General features: G+C 38.8%; 1 protein-coding gene across 1 annotated transcript in view; it reads right to left on the bottom strand.

Moving 5' to 3' along the window:
• Positions 1-24,046, bottom strand: part of AKAP6 (A kinase (PRKA) anchor protein 6) — a 520,177-nt gene that overhangs the window by 397,758 nt on the left and 98,373 nt on the right. The window contains exon 3 of the mRNA XM_011999517.1: positions 18,932-19,289. Within this exon, the coding sequence (XP_011854907.1) occupies positions 18,932-19,255 (324 nt within the window). The 5' untranslated portion in view covers positions 19,256-19,289. The remainder of the gene's footprint in view (positions 1-18,931; positions 19,290-24,046) is intronic.

Genomic DNA, 24,046 nt, shown 5'->3' on the forward strand with positions numbered 1-24,046 from the left:
TTCATCAGGAAGAGCTAACTATCCTAAATATATATGCACCCAATACAGGAGCACCCAGATTCATAAAGCAAGTCCTTAGAGACTTACAAAGAGACTTAGATTTCCATACAATAATAATGGGAGACTTTAACACCCCACTGTCAACATTAGACATATCTCACCCAATTCTAAGATTAAAACAGAAATTATCCCACTTTTCTAAATGTCCTTGAATGGAAAATCTTACATTTATATTGGTGTGCTTATGTCTATAATAATAAATTATGTTTCTGAAGCTAGGATTCTCTTTCCCATAAGGAAGTCTTTAAAGCTCATGTTACCACCACTTTTCCTTATTTTGAGTGTTAAACTAAGATCGTAGAGGATTCAGGGTCTCTGATTTTCATCCTCCCAACAATAGATGGCTTAATAGTATGAATACTATACATGACAGTAGCACTTTCATTTTTTAAAAGTACTTAAATGTATTATTTCATTTTTTATCTCATAACTACCTAGTAAGGTAAATGGTAAATACTATTATTCCTATTTTGAACAGAAAATTAGATGAGACTTAGAGAACTTCAGTAACTTGCCCCAGTACATAAGAATATTCACAATCAACCAAGGAATTATTTATTAATACAGTCTCTGGAGCACAGTTCAACAGCATGTACTAAAATGTAAAACATGCATAGCCTTTGACCAAGCAATTCATTTTCTTTCTTTTTTTTTTTTTTTCTGTAGAAACAGGGTTTCCCTATTTTGCCCAGGCTGGTCACAAACTCCTGGCCTCAAGCAATTCTCCCTCACCAGCCTCCCCAAGTGCTGGAATTACAGGTATAAGCCTCTGTGCCCAGTCTGACCAAGCAATTCCAATTTTGAATATTTTAGACAAGTATACAAAGATGTATTCTCAAAGAAAATAATCACAACACTTTTTATAATAGGGAAAAAACAAAAGTAACCTATATATCCATGAATAGCAGACTAGGAAAATACATTAAAACACAGCCAGGCAGTGGATTAATATGCAGCATTAAAAATTATAGCATAGGTTGGGCCTGATGGCCCACGTCTGTAATGCCAGCACTTTAGGAGGCTAAGGTCGGCAGAGTGCTTGAGCTCAGGAGTTTGAGATCAGCCTGGGCAACAAGGCAAAACCCCATCTCTACAAAAAATATACAAAAATTACCCAAGCATGGTGGCCTGGGCGTGGTGGTGCATGCTCGTAGTCCCAGCTGGGAAGCTGAGGTGGGAGGACTGCTGGAGCCCCAGAGGTGGAGGCTGCAGTGAGCCATGATTGCACCACTGGACTCCAGCCTGGACAACAGAACAATACGGTGCCTTCCAAAAAAAAAAAAGAAAAAAAGAAAAAGAAAAAGAAAAATGATAGCGTAGAGTTATAGTTGATAAAGTAGAAATATGGTCACAACTTACCTTTGATTTGGAGAAAAGGGGTGGAGGAAGTAGGGTTAAAACACCAGTCAGCACTCTCCAATAGAATTCTATATGATTTGGAAATCTTTGCTGTCCAGAACAGTTGCCACTAACTACTATTAAAATGTGGCTAGTGTGACTAAGAAACTGCATTTATTTTTAAATAAATAAAAATTTTATTTCATTTTTATTTATTTAAATTTAAAAAGCCACACGTAACTAGTGGCTACCATATTGGGCAATGCAGTCAACACAGTTATTTTATGTGTTATTTTATAGTAAAAATATTAAATATTTTGTTTAAACAACAACAACAAAAATAACCAACTTGTGTCTAGGAGACAACTAGAAGATACAGGAATACATTAGTCCACGACACCTTTACCTAAAAAGCTGCAATGCCTGCAATATTAGGCCCAAGTGCACATTTTTTACACATGGTTTCTATACTTTGGCATAACTATTCTAATTTGGTGAGTTTCCTAGATACTAGTCCACATACTAGCAAATAAATAGCTGTATACAAATAAAGCTATATCTTTTGTGCAAACTCTGCAGAACAGGTCCGAAAGAAAGAATAATAAATGGAATAAATGGAAGGAAGAAAATGGGAACTGGAACATTGAAAGCAGGATCAGGTTTTTGTAAAAGGATAATAAATTATTCAGCTCACTGAGTGGATATGTAGTAATTAGGAAGCTCATGTTTTCTTCTTACAAGTTTTGATTATATCAAAATTACTGTAGCAACAAAATATCTTATTTTCTCGTACACCAGCCAGTATAAAATTTAGTCTTGAGGAATCAAGACTAAATTAGCTAAAGGCTAATCTGACTTTCAGACCCGCACAAAGTAGGAGGCGTATTTGTTTGTTCATAAGTATTTCCAAATTCCAATCCACTTGCAAATATAAAGCAATAAACTAATTTTTTCCACTACCAGATATTAGATAGACAAAACATAATAATAAACCACTTTCCTCATTTATGTTATTTTCAACATTTTACATTATAAACAAGATACAGTAAACATACTCATATAGAAGGGATTTTTTTCTATATTTGGGATTTAAAGAAGCTTTCTTAAAGACCAAATTGGCCCAAATTGTAGCATTCTTAACAGTAAAACTATAATTAACCAAGGCCCTCAGTTAATTGGATTCCTCCCTCCTTCTACTTTTTAGAAGGAAAAAAAGAAACCTCAAGAAAAGATATTGAAGGAAGGGGCAAATTTGCAATGTAAATCTCCTAATACATCCAAATCTGTTACTCTTACATGAAAATGATATTGTAACTGATGACTTCAAAAACTTCAGTATCCTTAATCCTGAGAAAGCTTTAGGTACGTTCAGTACTATGCACTTGAAGTTTGGAAGAGAAAGTGTACCAATACACAGTAAAAAAAAAAAAAAAAAAAAAGTATAATGAGAAGTCAAATTTATTTTTATCACATCCTGTTAACTAAAAATTTCAAACAAAATATGCCCTGCCCCTTGCAGGCCTTGTTAATTGAGGCTATATTTCCTATATTTCACTGTGTTTTAATGACCAAAACCAAATTATAGAGGAATGTATTTTGATTGGCAGTCTATATAAGTTGCCACAAATCAATCTCTCTCTCTCTCTCTCACATACACACACACACACACACACACACACCCACCCACACCCCAGCTCACCCTACCAGAGTCACAAAATCAGCAAGCAGTATTTAGATTGGGATAGAATCATAATCACAACTACTAACATGTCATGTAGCATCAGAGAAATTTCAAAATTCTTCTAAAGAATGATCTTGATTTTTACAACAACCTTCAGAGGTGAATGTTTACAGCTAAGGAAATTAAGGCTCATAGAAATTACTGAGTTGCCTGGTGTCCAACTTCTAGTAAGTAGCAGAATCAGGAGCAGAACTAGGCCTGCCATCTCCAAATCCTGGGGGCTTTCCACTCTGCCTCTCCTGGAACCAGCCAGCAGGCAAAAGGAGGCATGAGGGTAGGCATGACAAATGACTATCACTAATTTGAAGAACTCCCATTCCAGCCATTAAAAGCTGGCTGATACTAAAGAGGCATCAAGTTTTTATTGCTCTCAGTGTGCTTCTGAAATCTCTGACGCAGTTTGAACTAAATTAACCACTATCAAGAAAAGGGGCCAGGACATCTCAATATACCTTATAAATTTGGGAAGACAGCCCCAATCTAGTTTCAAGAATACCTTCAACTATTTTAGCCGTTACTACTTACTTGCTTGGAATCTAGTTTGTTCTACTTAAACTAGATTATCAGTCCTCAGGCCATATGACTCAAGGTAAAAACTGGCAGTTGATTAGCAGGGCCTCTTTCTGAAGCCTTTCCCTTCCCTCTTCATGGGACCAGAGCTGTCTTCTCCAACAGAAAATCTTTTCTAAGATGGAGTCTAGCTCTGATGCCCAGTCTGGAGTGCAGTGGCACTATCTTGGCTCACTGCAACCTCTGCCTCCCGGGTTCAAGCGATTCTCCTGCCTTGGCCTCCTGAGTGGCTGGGACTACAGGCGTGCACCACCATGCCTGGCTAATTTTTTTGTTTGTTTGTTTGTTTGTTTTGTATTTTTAGTAGAGATGGGGTTTTACCATGTTGGCAAGGTTAGTCTCAAACTCCTGATCTCAAGTGATACATCCACCTTGGCCTCCCAAAGTGCTGGAATTACAGGCATGAGTCACTGCACCAGCCTGGTATTTATTCTTGATGTAAATGGAAGTGAATGCATTACTTCTCCCAATGACATTGATTTTTAATGCCTAACTTCTAATTATAGAAAGCCTTTGCAGAGGGTAAAGGAAATTCAGATATTAAAAGAGCAGACTGGAGAGTTAATTTGTCAAGGTGATGATCTTTCCTGCAATCTCATCTTCTACCTGGGAGTGAGAGCTTCCCCAAAGTTCCTGATGCTCATGTATGTGAGGAAACCTAATGTAAATAAGAATCCAGGTATCTGTCTTTTGCTAAACATTGTAGAATCAAGATTGTAGAATCAAGTATGCATTGCTAATATCTCCCTTTAGAATAATAGCTCCCTTGTAGAATCAAGATTGTAGAATCAAGTATGCAACGCTAATATCTCCCTTTCTCTCTCAGAATCTTTCCATTTTGAAATCAGGAAAAAAGTAAACTGAAAAAGCACTATGATATAGTATACTACAGGTATTAACTTGGAGTCCCCCATGAATGGGTTTCAAAGGATCTCCTGATATAGTATGCAAAATATTACTGGCACGTGTGTGCAACATTTATAGATAGTTTATGGTTTACATCATATTCTCAAAAAATTACCAATCTAAAAAGCTTAACACAGACTTTAGGATTAGGAAGACCTAGTTTTTATTCCCAGCTCTACCACTTTGTAGTGGTGTGATTTTAGGCAAGTAAATTACCCTCTCTGTACCTCGGGTCCCACACTAGAGGGCCAGGTATTAAAGATTAACTGAGATAATACATGTGCTTTGAGGAAAACAAAGCATAAAGGATTGGTAGCTCACTCATATTATTACTGGAAGAGTAAAGGACTTGAGAAACTTTAAGAGGAAGAAAGGGTCTTCACCCAGACGCAGAAAAAGTAGATTGGGGATCAAGGCCACAAACTTGGAAAAATTTACAGTTTGCTTAGGATGTACTTGGTTATTGTCACGAAATGGTAGGGTTAGAAGGTACTCTGTAGTTCCCTCCATTTACAGTGAAGAAGCTGAGACCCAGAAAAGGGAGGCATTGCCACATTATAAAGTTAGTAGTAAGAGGAGGATGCCAGATTTTGGTTCTAGTCCAGGCAATTGAGAATGAAGAGAAGCTGCCATTGAGGTACTGTTATTCAACTACAAATGAAAATCACTCAACTTTACCTCATTTATAGATGTTTTTCCTTCCCCGAAAAAGGACCTTTGGTCCTGGGCATCATTAATCAAAATGTTCAGTGCATTTCATTTCTAGTTCTTCCCATTTGCTGTGCTTACTGCAGAAAAAGCAATGTGCATGGGTAGATTTGTAACTGATTTAAATATGTCACTATACTTGTTTTAACCTTTGAAACCAAGACTCTCACTGTAGGAGCTGTTAGATAGAATGCCATGAGTGAGCACATCCTCTCACTTGGACAGAAAATGGATGTCAATGAATTATTAAGTTGCCAACTAGTCCAAGATGGAGGGAGATGCATAATTCTACTTTCTCTTAAACATGATTATGTGATACACTGATAATTTTGAAGAGTTGAATTAATAAAAGACTTTCAAAGGGTTTCAAAATTTAACTTGACCCAAATTTTAAGTTATATTAACTGGAGTCTGCTGTCTTTGAAGAAACTTAATTAAGGTTACTCAACATCTCATTCTTATTTTTTAAAAATGTCAAATTTTTCTCTGGGTTAATTCCAGGAAAATTCTGCTTTTTTGGCCAAGTCCTAACCCCAAAGCTTCTATGAACAATTACGCTAACTTTTAAATACTAGTGAACACTTGCGAATGAAATGTCCTTGGGAGGTTATGGTTTTTTTAGTACACCAGTGCCACTGAGAAAGAGCAGAAGGAAAATTTAAAATCATAACACGAGGATTCAATTAGTTGACCAAAATAGAATTTACAATTTTATACAAAAAAGTAGGAGAAACTGCCCTTAAAAAGCTCTTAGTTTTGTTTGAGGAAACTAGAAAACAACATATGAAAAAAGCAAATAAGAATGCAAGGTAGTAAACACTGGTGCTAAATTATGTATCAAGAGACAAGGTGCTGTCAGAGCAGTGCAGGCTGAGTGTGCATGAAGCTTTTTAAGTAGAGAGATGAGTTGTTTGCTAGGCCTTGAATCACTGGTTTTAAGTCAAATAGGGCTGGGAATAGTTGTAAAGGTGGAGTTCATGCTGTGATGTCTAGCTGGGGTCATAACATGGGGAGAGGGAAACATAATCATCTTAAATAGTTTCATTTCAGAATAAGATTTTTTTTTTTTTGCTATCTTTGGTTAACAAATCTATGACCACAAACAAATAATTTAAGTGTGATGAGTACAAAAATACCACATTTGCTTTTTAAAATAAAAGTAGAAACCATAAAATTCTATCAAATAAATACATTGTCTTTATAAAGCCTTGTGGTTTAAGCGTCAGTAAACTTGTTCTGGAAACTTGCAACACATTCATGGAATTGCATTTTTAAAGGTGTACTGAATTTTAAAATAACCACATTAAACAGTTATAAAATATTTATACTTCTGATCCTGTGGCAGACAAAAACAAAAACAAAAACAAAAACAAAACAGTTGCTTGTAGATCTATAGGAAATGCTAAGCCCAACAATCTTGAAAATTAAAAAAAAAAAAAAAAAAAAGATGTCTACTAGCTCTAAGAAAACTTACCATTTTCTAACAATCTATTCTTACAAGTCTATAACTTAATCTATGACAGTAAAAATAAATAGTTTTTGAAATACAGATATCTCAGGTTTAATCTCAGGTTTATAACTACTAAGAAGAGATACATGTAGATCACAAGAAGCAGAAAGGAGAAAAATGAAAAGGAAACCTTGTATCCTACATATACAAAATAATATCTTCTATATTAATCCACACAAAGTTTAGATTCATTTTTATTTACCTAGCTCGTTACTCATTATAAAAGAGCATAATCCAACAGATTATGGGATAACTACCAGAATTCACACATTTATATAGAATTGAGCACATCAAGTACATATGGTATTTAACAAATAGTTTTTGCCATTATAATGAGGTAACTGTGTACCCACTTATACAAATCCTATATTTGTCTATGCAAAATATTGCACAGAAAATTCAAATAAGCTAAAATACACCATCTCTGAATCTCTTATAGTAATGACATCAAGTTATCAACCAACATAATTTACCTTTAAATATTCTTCAATGCATTATATATAAAATTGCAAATAGAACTTTTGAGGTGAGGCTTTCTCCCTCAAATCATCCCTAAATACAAAATGTCCAGCACATCTAGGAATCTGATTCACACCCTCAGATTTCCAGTACAGGTATGGGAACTAGCTTTCCCTAAGGAAGATCTGCCAATTATTTACAAGTCTATTAGTTTGTATGTATCTAATCAACAAAATAAAGGGAACAAGTTTTATGCTCATTGTCTCTGGATTTCAAAGTCATACAAATATATCAACACAGATATGAATATAGAAATAGAAATATGAATGAATATAGGAATAGAAAAAAATAGCTGGAGTAGTAATATCTCAAATTGAATGCTGTGTCCATGATTATGTTATGATAGACACCCATATGAAAATAAGGGGAGAACTGGCAGGGCACAGTGGCTCACACCTGTAATCCTAGCATTTTGGTAGGTCAAAGCGGGTAGATCACTTGAGGTCAGGGGTTCAAGACCAGCCTGGCCAACATGGCAAAGCCCCGTCTCTACTAAAAATACAAAAAAATTAGCTGGGCATGGTATCACATGCCTGTAGTCCCAGCTACTCAGGAGGCTGAGGCAGGAGAATCGCTAGAACCAGGGAGGCAGAGGTTGCAGTGAGCCAAGATTGCATCATTGCACTCCAGCCTGGGCAACAGAGTGAGACTCCATCTCAAAAAAAGAGAAAAGAACCAGAAAACCTACAGAAGGATTAACCAGCTTGGCTGGCAAGATGGTTTAACCAAGCAGATGACACTTTAGCTATGATTCAGAGTAAGTACAGCAATTTTTCCAGGCAGAGAAGTTTGGGGTAAAGAATGAGGTAATTTCCCAGAGAGAGAAGAAACCATATTCCAAGGTATGGATTTATGAATGAGCATGGCTTGTTAGAGGCGCAGGAAGGAAAATGTCAAGAGAGGGAACAACAAGCCAGCTGGTCTAGATTTTCAAGGAACTTAGAGGCCATGCCCAAGAATTTGGACTGTGGGAGGACAGATAGAAGTTAACAGAAGTAAATGCTATACTTAAATGTTTTATGAAACACATTTTATTCCTAGTTACTTCCAAGATAGGAGCATAGACACATACATAAGACGTAGTCTCCTATGTGGTATTATTTGAAGGACTCAAGAATCACCCTTAGTGACAATCTCTCTCCTCATCATGCCTGACTCACTATTACAGAAATGTTCCCTTTGCAGAGGTAAATGTTGAAGATGCAGCCATTGTTAACACTATTGCTTGAATTACTTTATAGAAGCTTTTAATAGAAATTACATTTTTGGAAAGAAGAAAAAATGCAAGAAGCACAGAAGACCTTCTTCATAATTTGTCAAAGGCCAGTTTGTCAGACTTTTGAACTCATTCTCCAGTAGACCTTATAATCATTCCCTCTTTCTTGAGAGAACAGCAGATCACTTCTCATACTGAATTTCACATATTCCTTTTCAATTTAATGATATATTTGGCAAATCTTCCTTATTCAAATAATGAAGAAAATTGGTACATTAAAGTATCACAGAACAATAGAAGCAGCTTACACCAAAAAGCCCACTGATAACAGCCACATTGTTAAAGTGGACAGAGAAGAGATTTCTATTCTGTTCCTTTTTATTCTATTCACATTTATACAAAGAAAAAACAACCCTCAGCCCTAATACCAACTGACAAGAGACATATAAGTTCAGTTTGAGCCTGATGAGGGCAAATTAAACTGAGAAAACCAATTGCCTCTAACTCCTCTGCTTGGTGTCTGGTCTGATGAACTTTTTCTTGCCTCCCACTTCCACCACCCAAGCCCAGCTACTCTGCATCACTTACTCAACAGCCTCATAACTGTCTCACATCTCTCCCCTTTCCAGACTAACCTGAACACACTTGCAAAATCATCCTAAGATATGGTTTTATTTTACCACATTATTACTTTGTTTGTGGGTGTCTTTATGACTACTGTAATCAAGTCCAGACTTCTCTGAGCCATTTTAAGTTTTTGTGGTCCTTCATAATGTGTTTCCACCAGGTTCAATCATATGTATATGCCTCCCATCATGCCTTGGATCCAGACAAAAAAAGAACCATTCCGTCTTTCATATCCAAAACACCTTTGCCTACAAAGATGTTTGTATCTCCCATGACTATATAAAACAGCCACATAAGGCCCTGCAGGTGGTACACTGCACAACTTCAACAGGTGCCATTCATATGTAACCTGCAAAACCATAGATGGGCAGCCCTGTGCCTGAACTGCTCTGTAAGATGATTTCTAGTTCAATGAGGAGTTGTGAAAATCAAATGAGAGAGAAATATTTGCCTTATCTGGATTGGGTTTTTCTTTTGTATTTGAAAAGTTAAGATAATAACATAAGATAGTACATTTAAAGCATATAGGTAAGTGTCTGGCATGTACTTATTTCCTTCCTTCCCTTTGCGTATACTGACTTTATGAAGTTACTTGAAAAACTGAAGAAGTTCAAACAAATCATGTAGAAGCCCTTGCTCCTGAGGAAAAAAAAAGTGTATTTAAATCCTTGGCTGTCTGTTTGGAAGGAAGGGAGAATAAATAGAGCAAGCAAGATGTAACCAAAAACCCTCTGCTCTGAAGCATCTCCTTCCAGGTGCTGTCAGCTTTGGCTATGCAATGGAATCATCTGGGGAGTCTTCAAAAGACAGATACTTGGGTCCAAACCCAGATTCTGACGTGACTGCTCTGGAACATGGCCTGGGCAATGGTTTTGTTGTTGTTGTTGTTGTTGTTGTTGTTGTTGTTGTTTTTGAGACGGATTCTGACTCTGTCGCCCAGGCTGGAGCGCAGTGGTGCGATCTCGGCTCACTGCAACCTCCACCTCCAAAGTTCAAGAAATTATCTGCCTCAGCCTCCTGAGTAGCTGGGATTAAAGGCACCCGCCACCATGCCCAGCAAATTTTTGTATTTTTAGTAGAGACGGGGTTTCACCATCTTGGCCAGGCTGGTCTTGAACTCCTCACCTTATGATCCACCCACCTTGGCCTCCCAAAGTACTGGGATTACAGGTGTGAGCCACCATGCCCATCCAGACAGTGGGTTTTTTAAAGTTTCCCAGGAGACTCCACTGTGCAGCCAAGGGTGAGAACCATGGTCTCTACAAATGCCACAGCTTGAAATCAATTGATTTGTTAACATTTTTCATTAAAGATGTTCATTTCTTGTTCCACCCACCTCCATGTTAGGATACTAGTCATTCACGCCTTACTTCCTTTTCACTTTAATTGTATAACATTTCCCCTATTTTGAGATGTAAAATTTTGAAGACAGCAGGGTGGGCAAGGTACTAACATAGGTACCTTATTCAAGGTAGCTATGACACCCCTACTCAGAGGGACCCCAGGACTTCATCTATGTCCCCATTTCAAATTGCTCACATTCCTACTTATGATGAATTAAAATACACATAGGTTGGATCTTCTTAATAAAATAAGCCCACCACCCTCACATTCGTTCCTCTTAACTGTCTAATGTAAGAAAACCAGAATTTTTTTTTTTTTTTTTGAAACGGGATCTTGCTATGTTGCTCATGCTGGAGTGCAGTGGCTATTCACAGGCATGATCCCACTACTGATCAGCATGGGAGTTTTGACCTGTTCCATTTCCAGCCTGGTTCAGCTCACCCCTTCTTAGCAGCCAGATGGTCTTCTGCTTCCAGGAGGTCACCATATTGATGCCGAACTTGGTGTGGACATCCGATTGGCATAGAGCACTACTGCCCAGGACTCCTGGACTCAAGCAATCCTCCTGCCTCAGCCTCCCCAGTAGCTGGTACTACAGGCATATGCCTCTGTACCTAGCCAGAACTATTATACTTTATAGCCACTCAAATTTCTCACATCCATAGAAGGGTATGAAGCCAGTGCACCAAAATAGAAAGAATATTAGACTTAAGGCTCATAATACATGATTTGACTCCCAAGTTGATCACTTAACCTTTTGAGACTCAGTCTCCTCATTTCTAACAGAGGGTTATTGTGAGGATTAAATAAGATACTATAAATAAAACTCCTAGTGTACATTAGATACTCTATGAATTCAATTGAAGTGAAAACTCTCAAGGCAAGGAAAGAGTTAACTCATATACTCTCTCTGGTAGATGCCCCTAAAAATATCTAATCCTGTGAGACCACAAAAACAGATGGCTATTTGTTCAGTGAGAGCTCATGGTGATGTTATTAAACCAACATCTTTAAGTAACAAGCCCCAATAACACTTCTCTAATCAAAGTAATGCCAGTTTCTTTAGATTTTTTTCAAAATCCTTTTATGAAATGTATTACTTTTCTCTAAACTGTTTTCACTATGTCTTTCAAATTGCAAAACCTGTGATAATCTTCAGTTTCCATGCTACTTTTGCTAATGAAAAATTACACAGCTGTACAATCTGTTAGATTGATTGAGCCACCTCAACAAATAATGCTCCCATTCTGAGCTCTAAATACATTAGTGCATATGGCTAAGATTCATGTATAGCCAAAGATCTTCCACAATTATGTGCCAGGAACCACCAATATTAATTTTTCTATATCTTAACCAAGAGTGTTCATAAGTAGTCCAAAACAGGTGGTAGGTCTGAGGCTTATATCATCTCTCCAAATCATGATGAAAATACATTAATCATTCAACAATCAAAAAAGGATTTATTTAGCACTTAGTCTGTTTTCCAGCATTGGATGGGGAAGAGAGAGAGATAATTACTCAACAATTAATTGAGATAGATTTTTTTTTCCACATAATTGGGTCTTCTAAATATCTAAAATTAGTCATTCAAACATCAGACATCCTTTTTATTTCAACCATTTTTCTTAGTTGGTGATACCAAATATTCTTACACAACTTAGCACTAATTGTAAAAAAAGCATTTCCACTAATAAGCACCATAATGAAACCACACTCTCTATACACTTGACCACTAGTATCCAGCTTCCCTAAGAAGACACCCTAAGGAAAGCATAGTCAGTTATTCAGACTACTATAACAAAACACCTTAGACTGGGTAATTTATAAACACTAGAAATTTATTTCTCATAGTTCTGGAGGCTGGAAAGTCTAGGATCAAGGCTCCAGCAGATTCTGTGTCTGGTGAGGGCTTACTCTCTACTTCCAATATGGCACCTGGTTGCTGCCTTAGCTCCCTGGAACCTTTCTTTATGAGGTCACTAATTTCATTCATGAGGGTAGAGCCCTTATTATTTAATCAGCTCCTAAAGACCCCACCTCTTAATCCTATCACACTGGCAATTACGTTTCAACATATGAATTTTGAGATCATAGCACCCATCAACCATAAAAAGGATTACAGTCACAAATCTGGGCTTTGGGAAAATAATAAATGTTAACATCCTCATACCCATCAACAAATACATCAACCTCATCTTCCAATTTTCAGAGATTTGGGATATGCTTTTGGGGTTGCCAATTTAATGGGTATTTCATGTAAATTTTAATCCCATATAAGAATTAAAACAATAATGTTACACAAACAGCACCAGATTACATTTCCTTGCATAATATGTTCCAAAATTAAAGTATATATCAAATATCTTGAGGAAAGTTGGGAATGGGCTAAAGCAGTCACTATCAAACTGTTCTGGCCTTAACTCAAAAAACACATTTTTACACCATGACCAAGAACTTGGTTTTAATTAAACCAAGTTTTACAACATAGCACTTATCACTATTCATGAAATCCTTTTCTAATTCATTATTTAGCTCTTTAATTCACTAAATTAATTTCACAACCTGCTAAATGAGTTAAGATCTATTTGTTGAAAAACAGTGATCTAAAGGGCGAAAATGAAAATAACTACTCTTTCCAGAAAATAAAGATACTTTGTCTTCAATGTTAAACCAGGGCTTATAATATTTAAGATGTACTGGAAACCACTCAAAGGTGGTGTGAATTGAATGCTTCAGGCTTTAACACACAGTCAAGTTAACATTAAGATCAGAATCCAACAAGCCAGTAACTTTTAATGTCAGAAGTTAAGTTCCACTCAGAGTTCATTCTCCTTATCAAAAATTTATGAGAATCCAAGGGCATGTTTTAGATATGCCCATGAATCAACCCTGGCTGTTGCTCACTATCACAACTATGGACCCTAGACTCCACAGTTGTCACCTTGGTGGCACCACTGCCATCTGAGGCAACGCTTACTAGTTATGCTCCAGCAGTAGGAGAAAGAGAATAATCTTTCCCTTTTGCACCTGCTGAACAAGGGGAAAGTTGGCTTCAGCCACTGGGGAGGTCCTCCAAGTCACAACCATAGCCCTTTCCCCTCATTAGTTATCCACACTGCCCTGGTGCCAGCCCAGGTTCCAGGGCTGGGAACATACTGTACCACAATTCACCATCTCCTTTCCTCCCCCCACACTGGGACAGACTTCTTGTCCCATGGTAACAGAGAATCCTCTCCCAGGAGCCCCATCATCCTTGGACTTCCATCATCTTCAGTCCATCAGGTCTATCTGATGTCCTAAATCCCAGCTGTGGAAAGGATTCAATCCTTTTTCCCAGTAGGCCCTCCAGACCCCATGTGATCACTGGGTATGTGCATTAACTTCAGATGTCAGAGGCATCACAGTCTGGGTACAGTCCAGTCAGAACATCTTGTAAACAGAGTCTCTGTTGACTACTCTAACTTTGAGAGTCACGTCAAAATCAAAGATACAGACCCAAATCTCATGTGGAGGTAGCTTAGGACAGAATCTATCTAATGGGGGTTTTCGGGGAGCTGATTCCAGAAAGTCACTTCAAGACTTCTGTCTGTTATCCAGCCTATGCTAGTTAGTCTACACCTTGCCTCTTTCCTGCTATCATGTTTCCAGGAAAACAAATAATATTCTCCCTGAGACGACTGTTCATCAGGAAGCAGAGATACCTACTTTACCTTTTTAGCACCCAAATACATTCACCCAAACCAGTGGTCTCAGTTAAAATCAAAACCTTTTAAAGTTCTTGATCTGGTTTTCCTGTACAGCACAGCTTCTGAATCAAAAGAAGGGGGAGAGATTCTAAATTTGGTTCAGCTGGTTTCTCATACTTCTTACTGAAGAAAATCTGGAAGCTAAGAAGCAAAATATGTAGGTTGCATTTTCAGTTTAAAACTAATGGAAAAAAATACTCAGTATATTTCACTGTTTCCAATTTTTAATCTCTGTTTTTATTCACTCTCAAGAGCAATCACTTCCCCATGGGAACTTTATAACAGTTGTCTGTGGTTCATTCTGGAGGTAAAATTTCCCCTAAGAACTTGGAAATAAGGGAGATATGAGTGGTCTCTGGGGAATAGACTTTAGGACCAACGCAATGACCAGAAGATAAAATCACTTTTAAAGTAAAAGAGTGGCTCTGGGTTTAGAAGACCTGAGACTATGCTTATTAACCAAAATCATTACCAAAGAAGGAGTACAACAAAAAGGGGGATGTGAGAGGGGCCAGGCACAACCATTTACAGAAGAAGAACAGACTTTCCTGGGCAGACTCCCCAGGCAAGATCCCCCAAACTTCTGAACTACTCACAGACCCTTCCTAATGGGAGAGCACCAAACATATTGGGCCTTGATTCATCCAATGCCTTTGTCCTAATTCAGTCCTCACTGAGCAGCCTTCCTTATGTGACTTGCTGTGTAAGCCTGTCTATGGGGAAAGAAGGCACTGACCACATAGGCTTGGACTCACCTATACAACCACAGGTGTGAACTGAATCCTCTCTAAGTGCCTGGCTCTGTCCTAGACAACAGACATACAATAGAAAACTCAACAATTCAGGTCCTTAGGGAAAACACAAACAAGCAAATAAATAAGTAACTGCAGCTAGTGATAAGAACCATTAAAAAATAATAATAATAAAGGCCACGCCTGTAATCCCAGCACTTTGGGAGGCAGAGGCTGGAAGATCGCTTGAGCTCAAGAGTTCAAGATGAGCTTGGGTAACATGGTGAAATCCCATCTCTACTACACAGAATACAAACATTAGCTGGGCATGGTGGCATGCACTTGTAGTCCCAGCTACCTGGGAGGCTGAGGCAGGAGGATCTCTTGAGCCTGAGAGTCAAAGGTTGCCGTGAGCCCAGATTGTGCCACTGCACTCCAGTCTGGGTGACAGAGACCCTGTCTCAAATAATGCTAATAATAATAATAAAGCTAGGTGATGGACTAGATAATAGCTGGGTGGTAGGTGGTTTAAGAAGAGGGATCAGGAGTGGCTTATTTGAAAAAAAAAATGACATTTAATTTAAGAGCAGAGACAAAGCCTACCCCAAGCATTTGTTTCGTTTTGTTTTGCTTTGAGAAGGAGTCCTGCTCTGTCACCCAGGCTGGACTGCAGTGGAGCAATCTTGGCTTACTGCAAGCTCTGCCTCCCTGGTTCACACCACTCTCCTGTCTCAGCCTCCCAAGTAGCTGGGACTACAGGCGCCCGCCAACATGCCCGGCTAATTAGTAAAGACGGGGTTTCACCATGTTAGCCAGGTTGGTCTCGATCTCCTGACCTCATGATCTGCCCGCCTCGGCCTCCCAAAGTGCTGGGATTACAGGCGTGAGCCACCGCACCCAGCCCCAAGCATTTTCTAAAAGCATTTTCTAACTACGCTTTTTAAAAAGTCATGTATTGACACGATGGTAGAGAAAAGCATGATGAAAAGACTTAGAACCAGCAATGCGAAAGGGAGTATGAAGTGTGTAGACAAGTTAGGTAATGGGTAGATTCTTTTTTTGTGCTTGCCCTTCATCAAACACAGCTGAAGCCCTACTTCCTCACTGCCAATCCCTGCCCAACCCTCTCCCAGGTTTGCACCCCCAGATGTTAAACATGACTGTGCCTCTGGCTGATAGCTTGGTGAGGATCCAGAATCTGCCATGTAACAATGGGGAAAGAGAGCTTCTCTGCAGAGGGAACAGGAAAAGCTGTCAGAGAAGAACAAACCCAATGCTTCTTTGGAACTTACAGTGAATCTGGAGCTTTATGAACACGGGGAAAAGTACAGGAGCCAGGATCAGAGAAACAGCCAAGAGCAGAGCCACAGGAAAAAGCTTTAGTTTTACTGTAAGTCCAGTAGGAAGTAAGTAAGTGACATGACCTCATTTGCATATTTATTTTTATTTTATTTTTTTGAGATAGAGTCTCACTTTGTCACCCAGGCTGTAGTGCAGTGGAGCATGAGCAGCCTCAACTTCCCAGGCTCAGGTTATTCTCTCACCTCAGCCTTCAGAGAATCTGGGATTACAGGTGCACACCACCATGACCACCAATTTTTGTATTTTTAGTAGACATGGGGTTTCCCATGCTGCCCAGTCTGGTCTCAAACTCCTGGACTCAAGCAATCTGCCCATCTCCGCCTCCCAAAGTGCTAGGATCATAGTCTTGAGTCACCATGCTTGTTTACGTATTTTAAAGATCCCATTGGCTACTGGGCGGAGAATAAACTGCAAGGCTAAAGGTAAAAGAAGCAGCAAGATTAGTTAGAAAGTTCTAAAAGTACCCTAGGCAAGCAGTGATGTGGCTTGACTAGGATGTCAGCAGTAGTGTTGGAGAGAAGAGAGTAACTTTAGGGCATATTTTGGAGATGGAGTCCCAGGACTTGTTGATAGACATGTATGTGGGGTGGAGAGTCATGCTTCGGCTTAGCAGAGTAGTGATGTTTATGGAAACTAGTAAGATCGGGCTCTTTGATGGGCTTGAGATGTCCACTAAAGGCACAAGTAGAGATTAAGTTAGGCAGCTGGGACTCCTGGGAAAACATTGAGATGAATATATAAATTAGGCACTTATCTGTGCCTAGATGATCTCTAAAGCCATGGGCATTCCCAGCCTTGAGGTGGTGATTTTTCACTGTAAATTAACAAATTGGGTAACTTATTAAGGTAGTGGGAGCCAAGCTAAGATGCCCCAACACAGCTGGTCATCCCCAGTGTGGGCCTGCCCATCTGCTTTGCCAAAGGCCTCAGTTGAGAGCTGCTTCTACAAGGTTGTTTTGTTGTGTTTCCACATATAAAACTCTGTGCCCAAGTTCCCCTTTATTCTTAGGGATCAACGTGGAAATCAGAAAAAGTGATATTTATTTAAAATGTTTTTGAAAAAATGCATGACAGTGCTTACTTGGTGGAATAAAGAAATATTACACAAATAAAAGAGAAACTTAAATAAGCAGATTAAGCGATACAACCAAACACTTGTGTAGACCTTTTCTGAGGCCACATGCAGTAACCAGAGCTCCTTGACTTTGAACTCAATGTGGAAAGGCTCTATTGGTTAAGTAACCTAACGAAACAAGTACCCCAAAAAGTCATGATAGACATCCTAGAATAAAATGAACATAGGGCAATTTATATTTATCCCCTTAATAGTTATTCATTGAGTAATTACTATGTAATTACTGTGTTGACTTCATGCCCTCCTGGGGCTCCTTTCTCAGCAGAGGAGACAGACCATACTAAGGGATGGAGCTGATGGAGGTGGGTGTGAAATACCTTTTGACCAAGGTAAGAAGGTGATAGGCAGTTCCAATGAGAAAAGGACCCTTAGTTAAGCTGCCCCTAATGGGGCAGCTGGGCTCAGGATCTGCTGAACCAGCCTGAGAAGGCTGAACCTTCTCTCCTCTAGGCTCTATGCTTCATTTTAAGTGCCCATCTTTCCCCCTCAGGCTGATGGCTGCATCCTGTAAACCATTTAAGTGTTAAGATCCAAGAATGCTTGACTTTTCATTTCAGATTATGTAGGATGAACCAGTTTAGGTAAAGGAAGTTTCCTTAGTATCACTTCCAATTGACTAGAAATTTACCATGGGGTTTGTGGCCAGTGCCCTGACTGGCTATAAACATGTCTTGCTCTGCAGGTCACTGACCTGAGTGTGTATTTCCCTCAAGGACCTGGGAGAGAGGAGTGACTATGGCAGGACAAGGTTCACCTTATCTTGAAGTCCCTAGGCCAAAAATTTTATTAGTAGCACTCTTAACTAGCACCTCCATTTCATTATTGCCAACAGTCAGGCTTTTAAAGGGCTTCAGAGGCTACAGACTTTTTTTCAATGTCTGAACTTCAGATGAGTTGTCATAAAATCACCTTTGTTCTACATGATGCATTGTGCCTGGATGAAACAACTCATTATAAAAGGAGAACATTGCCCTTCCCCACCATGTCAGAATTCAGTGTTTGCCACAAAGGCAGCATCAGCTTCAACCGAAGATAATAGTCACATACACATACTTACAATCACAGCTGAGTTTGATATTTTACCTATGACAGTCTTTTATTAAACCCTTTGTAAGAGATTTTAAATACTTTTATTCTTTATAACTTGTTTGGATAACACTGCACAAGAATGCCCCTCCCTTTCCCCATTTCTCTGCACTATCACCAAAGGCCAGTTATATTCTAGATAATCAGCACATAAAGTAAAATCAGAAAAGAATTAATTATTTCCATGTTTACCTATAAAGATAATGGTTTGAAACCTGTTACTGTGTTTTTCTTCCTGGACAATTCCTCATTGGAAATTACAGAACACAGGCTCTAGGTGCCACAGCCTTTTGAAAACTTCTATCCTGAGAGGATCACAGACCTTGCCTTACCTTTAGTTGAACTAGATGTACATCCACATGTTTGCTGTCCGAATCCTGCTGGACTGAATAGGTTAGGTCTCGGACCCTCTCTGAGGTCATCCGGAGCCAGGTCTCAATTTCAGGTAAGTGGAGGACAATTTTCCAGTCAGCCCCTGTGTGTAGTGGGGGTGGCTTTTCATACTGCTGGTCAGAGTCCATGTCCTTCATTGCCTCTTCTCCCTCACCTTGCTCCACAGTAGGGGTCACATTGATGGCCATGGGTGAAGCATCAGTAGCCATGGGATCCAGGTCCTGTGACCTCAGGGGGGAAAGTGTCACGCTCATGGTTAACATGGAGAAGTCTAAACCTCACTTCTTTCCAAAACAGCTGAAAGGCAAGAGGAAAGAAGAAAGCAAGAGTCAGTCAAGATTGCCAAATAAAGAAATGATACTTCACAGAAGAAACAGGATTTCTAAATTAAGCCAGATTTCTAAATTAAGAAACCATAGCTCATAACAAAAACAGAAAGAGGTGTTTTGATTTTCTACATGGTAGCCCCAAAAGCCAGGAAATAATATGAACATAAAACCATTGTGATATTGCCTACTACCCCCCGCCACCCCCATCTACTTTTCCCTCATTTCTTAGTAACAAAATCCGAGTTTTTAGCTGTTCATATTCCTGCCCAGAATTTAAAACTACATTCCCCATCTCCTTTGCAGCTAGGTGTGGCCATGTTCTGGCCAATGAGTGGAATTGTTGTGAAGAAATTCTGGGAGAGCTGCTTACAGGGAGCTGACTCAATGAGGAGGGGCTCCCTTTATGCCCTTCTACTTTCCTCCCCTTCTTCCAGCCTGTAACGTGGACTTGATGGCCAGAGCAGCTGGCAACCCAGACCCAGAAAGGCCTTTGACTATGATGGGTGGAGGATGGTGGAGCATGGAGGTAGAAACACGGGTCCCATATGATAACAGAGGAGCTACCATACCAGGTCTGAGTGCTGCCCTGTACTTCTTTTATGTGAGAAAAAAGCCAAACTTCTATCTTGTTCAAGCCACGATTATTTTGGGCTTTTCTACTAAAAGTATCCAAACATCATTTTGACTATAAAATCAACATATTCAATACATGGGACAGCTACAGTGGGAAGATGTTCTAATTACAAAAAACACTGAGTTGAATTCAGGAGATGTTGCTCCTTTCTATGACTTGTTAGCTAAATAATAACCTGTGACAATCCCAAATCTTTACTTTCCTAGAAAATATAAATCATGGATTGTACTGAATAGATCTAATTAACTCTCAATCTAAATTATATTAATATTTGGTTATATGGAATTTTTAGAGGTTTCTGGAATTTTAAGGGTAATAAATTGGTCTGAAATACATAAACAGTAAAATATTAACCAAGTAAGTTAAAATAATGTAAGTGTAATTCATCATAAAGTAAGGTTGGGTTTTAAGATAAATTTAATTAGTTTAATTATCCAGCTATTAAATTTATCTCTCTTCTGGAACCAGTCTAGTATAACAACAACTTTTAGGCTCTTGTATTTTAAAATAAATAAGCACTATTTTTAGTCTCAGGAGCAGCTTTTTCTACTCAAGGCACTGAATTTCTTTTTCTTTTATAATTTTTTGTCTGGTTCTACATATTCAAGTTAGTTTATACCGTTATTCCCCCAAAGATGAAAGGTGACTCACCAAAAGATCAGAAATTAAATGTGATTGTCAAAAAGTAGTTCATATTTGTATAGTAACAAATATTCAACAACAGAAGCAAAATTATCTTTACATACCAAAAGAGAGGGGAAACTTTAGAAACGCTTCCAATTTGACTGGAAACATGTATCTTTCCATACAGGAATGAGGAGTGGAAATAAAAAAGACTTGTTGAGTTGACAAAAGCCTTAAGACTAAGTCACTGCTATGACATATTTTTTCAGAATCTTTCCAGTACTGCAGCATAATCCCTTTCTCTAATTTCTTAAGCATCTAACTTTTGAATTAAATGATGAGGAGAAGGCCAGGCGCGGTGGCTCACGCCTGTAATCCTAACACTTTGGGAGGCGGAGGCGGGCAGATTACCTGAGGTCTGGAGTTCAAGACCTGCCTGGCCAACATGGTGAAGCCCCATCTCTACCAAAAATACCAAAAATTAGCCGGGTGTAGCGGTGGGCGCCTGTAATCCCAGCTACTCAGGAGGCTGAGACAGAAGAATCGCTTGAACCCGGGAGGGGGAGGTTGCGGTGAGCTGAGCCAAGATGGCACCATTGTGCTGTAGCCTGGGCAACAAGAGTGAAACTATGTCTCAAAAAAAAAAAAAAAAAAAAAAAAAAACCAGAGAGAATTACAGATAAATTTTTAAAACAAAGTTATTTGCACAGAGCAAAATATATGTCATAAAGTAGGTTTACCACTTTGATACCTGCCTTAGAGAATGGCTTCAGGCTTCAATTAGATAGCCTCCTCCACCTGATTGCAAAAGGCAGAAATCCATACCCCACACGTTTTTCTTTCCCATGAATATAAGGCAGACACCCCACATTTTTAACTATGCTTGTATTCTGTTTTAAAAGTAATAAGAATACTAGACCCAGCTATTACAAAAAAAAAAAAAATTAGAAAATAACAAAATTTCACTGAGAGGGATAAAACTCCAGGAAGAGTAAGCTACCATACCACTTCTTCATAAACCATACTCCAGCCTCAGGCTGATTCCAATTTCTCCAGTTTTTTTTTTTTTTAGACAGAGTCTCACTCTGTCACCCAGGCTGGAGTGTCGGCCAGGCTGGAGTGCAGTGGCATGCTCTCGGCTCACTGCGAGCTCCACCTCCTGGGTTCACGCCATTCTCCTGCCTCAGCCTCCCGAGTAGCTGGCACTACAGGCACCCGCCACCACGCCCGGCTACTTTTTTGTATTTTTAGTAGAGACAGGGTTTCACCGTGTTAGCCAGGATGGGCTCGATCTCCTGAGCCACCGTGCCTGGCCCCAAATTTTTAATATTTAGAAAAGATTATTAATTGAGCCACTGCCCTCTGGGGGTAAGTTTAGAATCACAATCCTAGAGAAGGAATATGATACATAAAGGTTAATAAGGTTTCTAGTTCAAGAACATAGAACTGGTTATAAAGGGAGACACTGGTGTCACAACGGTTTCCTCTTCTAAGAAGCCAGAGTCATTGAAACTAGAAAACTGAATGCTGAGCCAGGGCAGCATACAATGAACTGTTTAAGCTACACTCACACATACACACTCGCCCACAAAACCCTGCCCCAAAGCCCTGCACAACTGAAAAACAGTGCTTAGTCACTGTGTTTTCTCTGAAACTCCTAAGTCAAGGCAGGGCCTTCCTTGGAATACACATCCTACTGTAAACTAAAAAACACACTAAAGAATTAGCTCAGTGCAATTTATGCCCCAACTTGCAACATTTCCATATACACCATTATGTGCACTAAGCACACTGCAGTTTTATATGATTCGGGGCAAAATGCTCCACACATTTCTTGGCCTCAGTTTCTTCATCTGTAAAATGACAAAATTGAACTAGATGACCAGTAGGATCCCATTTGCCCTAAGAATCTGTGATTGCCTAGGGTTATTTATCCAGAGATTTGGAAGCTCTTGGAAGTTTCCTGCCTATCCTGAGAGCTGTGTAGCTACTAAGTGATGGTCTCCATTTTATCAAAGCATACAAGTATTATTGATAGATGTGTCCTACTTAATGAAAAGGAATAAATTGCTATCATGAAAAAAGCATTTTGTTAAGTCATCATTTACACATTTTTTGTTGCTAATTCTTCCCAGAGGAACAAACATGGGAGATTCTCCCCTCTAGAAGTCTGCCACTTAAGACTGACAAGACAGATGTGGTTATATACGTAGAAGACAAATCAGAATAAAATAAAAATATGAAACAAAAGCATAGCTGGTGAGGAGAGGATGTGCATCCTATGTGAGTAAAGTACAAAGAAATCTTACATTCAAGCTGCCAAAGCAAAATTTTCCTGTAACTATAAAACTTTTACCTAGATGCTATGTTTCCACATTTAACTGATCAGACTATACACAAGAGAATTTCTATAACCTGCAGAAATAAAGCAAAGTGTGCTTTACTCAAGTTTCATTTCAACTCCTATTTACTTTCCCTCACATATATCTTCGCCACTAGGAAAAGAATGGTATATGTATCATTAAGCACAGCAAGCCTGGGTAGTAGCATAAAATGGATTAATTGCCCATTTTCATGAAAAGAAATTACCACATTTTTCAGTTGTTAGTAGTAGTTCACATTTAAATGTAGCATATATGGATGGTCATACTCTATTTCTGATTTTAACAGAATCACATCTGATTTTAAAGATGAATTATAATTTTTTTAAAATGCTTCCCATTGTGGAAACCTACAGTAACAGTCTTTGTGAATATTTTTCTTGCCCTTATCAGGATTATTCAAGTTTCTTTCTCACCAAGCTAATTACTCCATTTGAATGCAAACAGAAAGCAGGAAATTGAGCATAAGTCTATATTTGTAAATAACATAAGTTTTGAATTCTTTTTTACAAGTCATCTTGCAATAAGATTTCTTTCTAGTCACAGAGACGTTTTTTAAAAAGCTTAGACTACAAGTTCTGATAGTGAAAATAAAAAAATTTGACTAAGTGCACACAGGCACCCACCAAGTTGCAACTCTGGCTCCAAGATGGTGTGAAGGGAGTGATCAGCCAGCTTTTTGGAACCCAGTGACCTCTCATCTCCCTCCCCCTACATCAAATGCTTGTCTGCGGCCACCTTTCCAGCATTAGTGATAATACCACCTTTATCCCAGCTGCTGTTAAAAATAGCATCCATCAAATCCTTTCCTTTACACAAATCCAAAGAAGAGGCAATAATTAAAGTGCAATAGCTGAAAGCAGTAATTATTTTAAGGCTTTTTTAAAAAAAGTTATAAAAGGGTTTTCCCATCTTACTCTATAATCCTATAGAAACATGCCATGGATGGCTTATTAACAAGAATCGTTTCTGCGATCTCGTGTCCACAAGTTTTGGGTTGGAGCCTGACGCTAGCAGAAGGCATTCGACTTGAATAAACAAACACAGTTAAATTAGAAAAGTTCATTCGACCAAATCAGGAGACAA

The sequence above is a fragment of the Mandrillus leucophaeus genome, unplaced genomic scaffold, assembly GCF_000951045.1.
Source record: "Mandrillus leucophaeus isolate KB7577 unplaced genomic scaffold, Mleu.le_1.0 Scaffold596, whole genome shotgun sequence".
Taxonomy (NCBI): Eukaryota; Metazoa; Chordata; class Mammalia; order Primates; family Cercopithecidae; genus Mandrillus; species Mandrillus leucophaeus.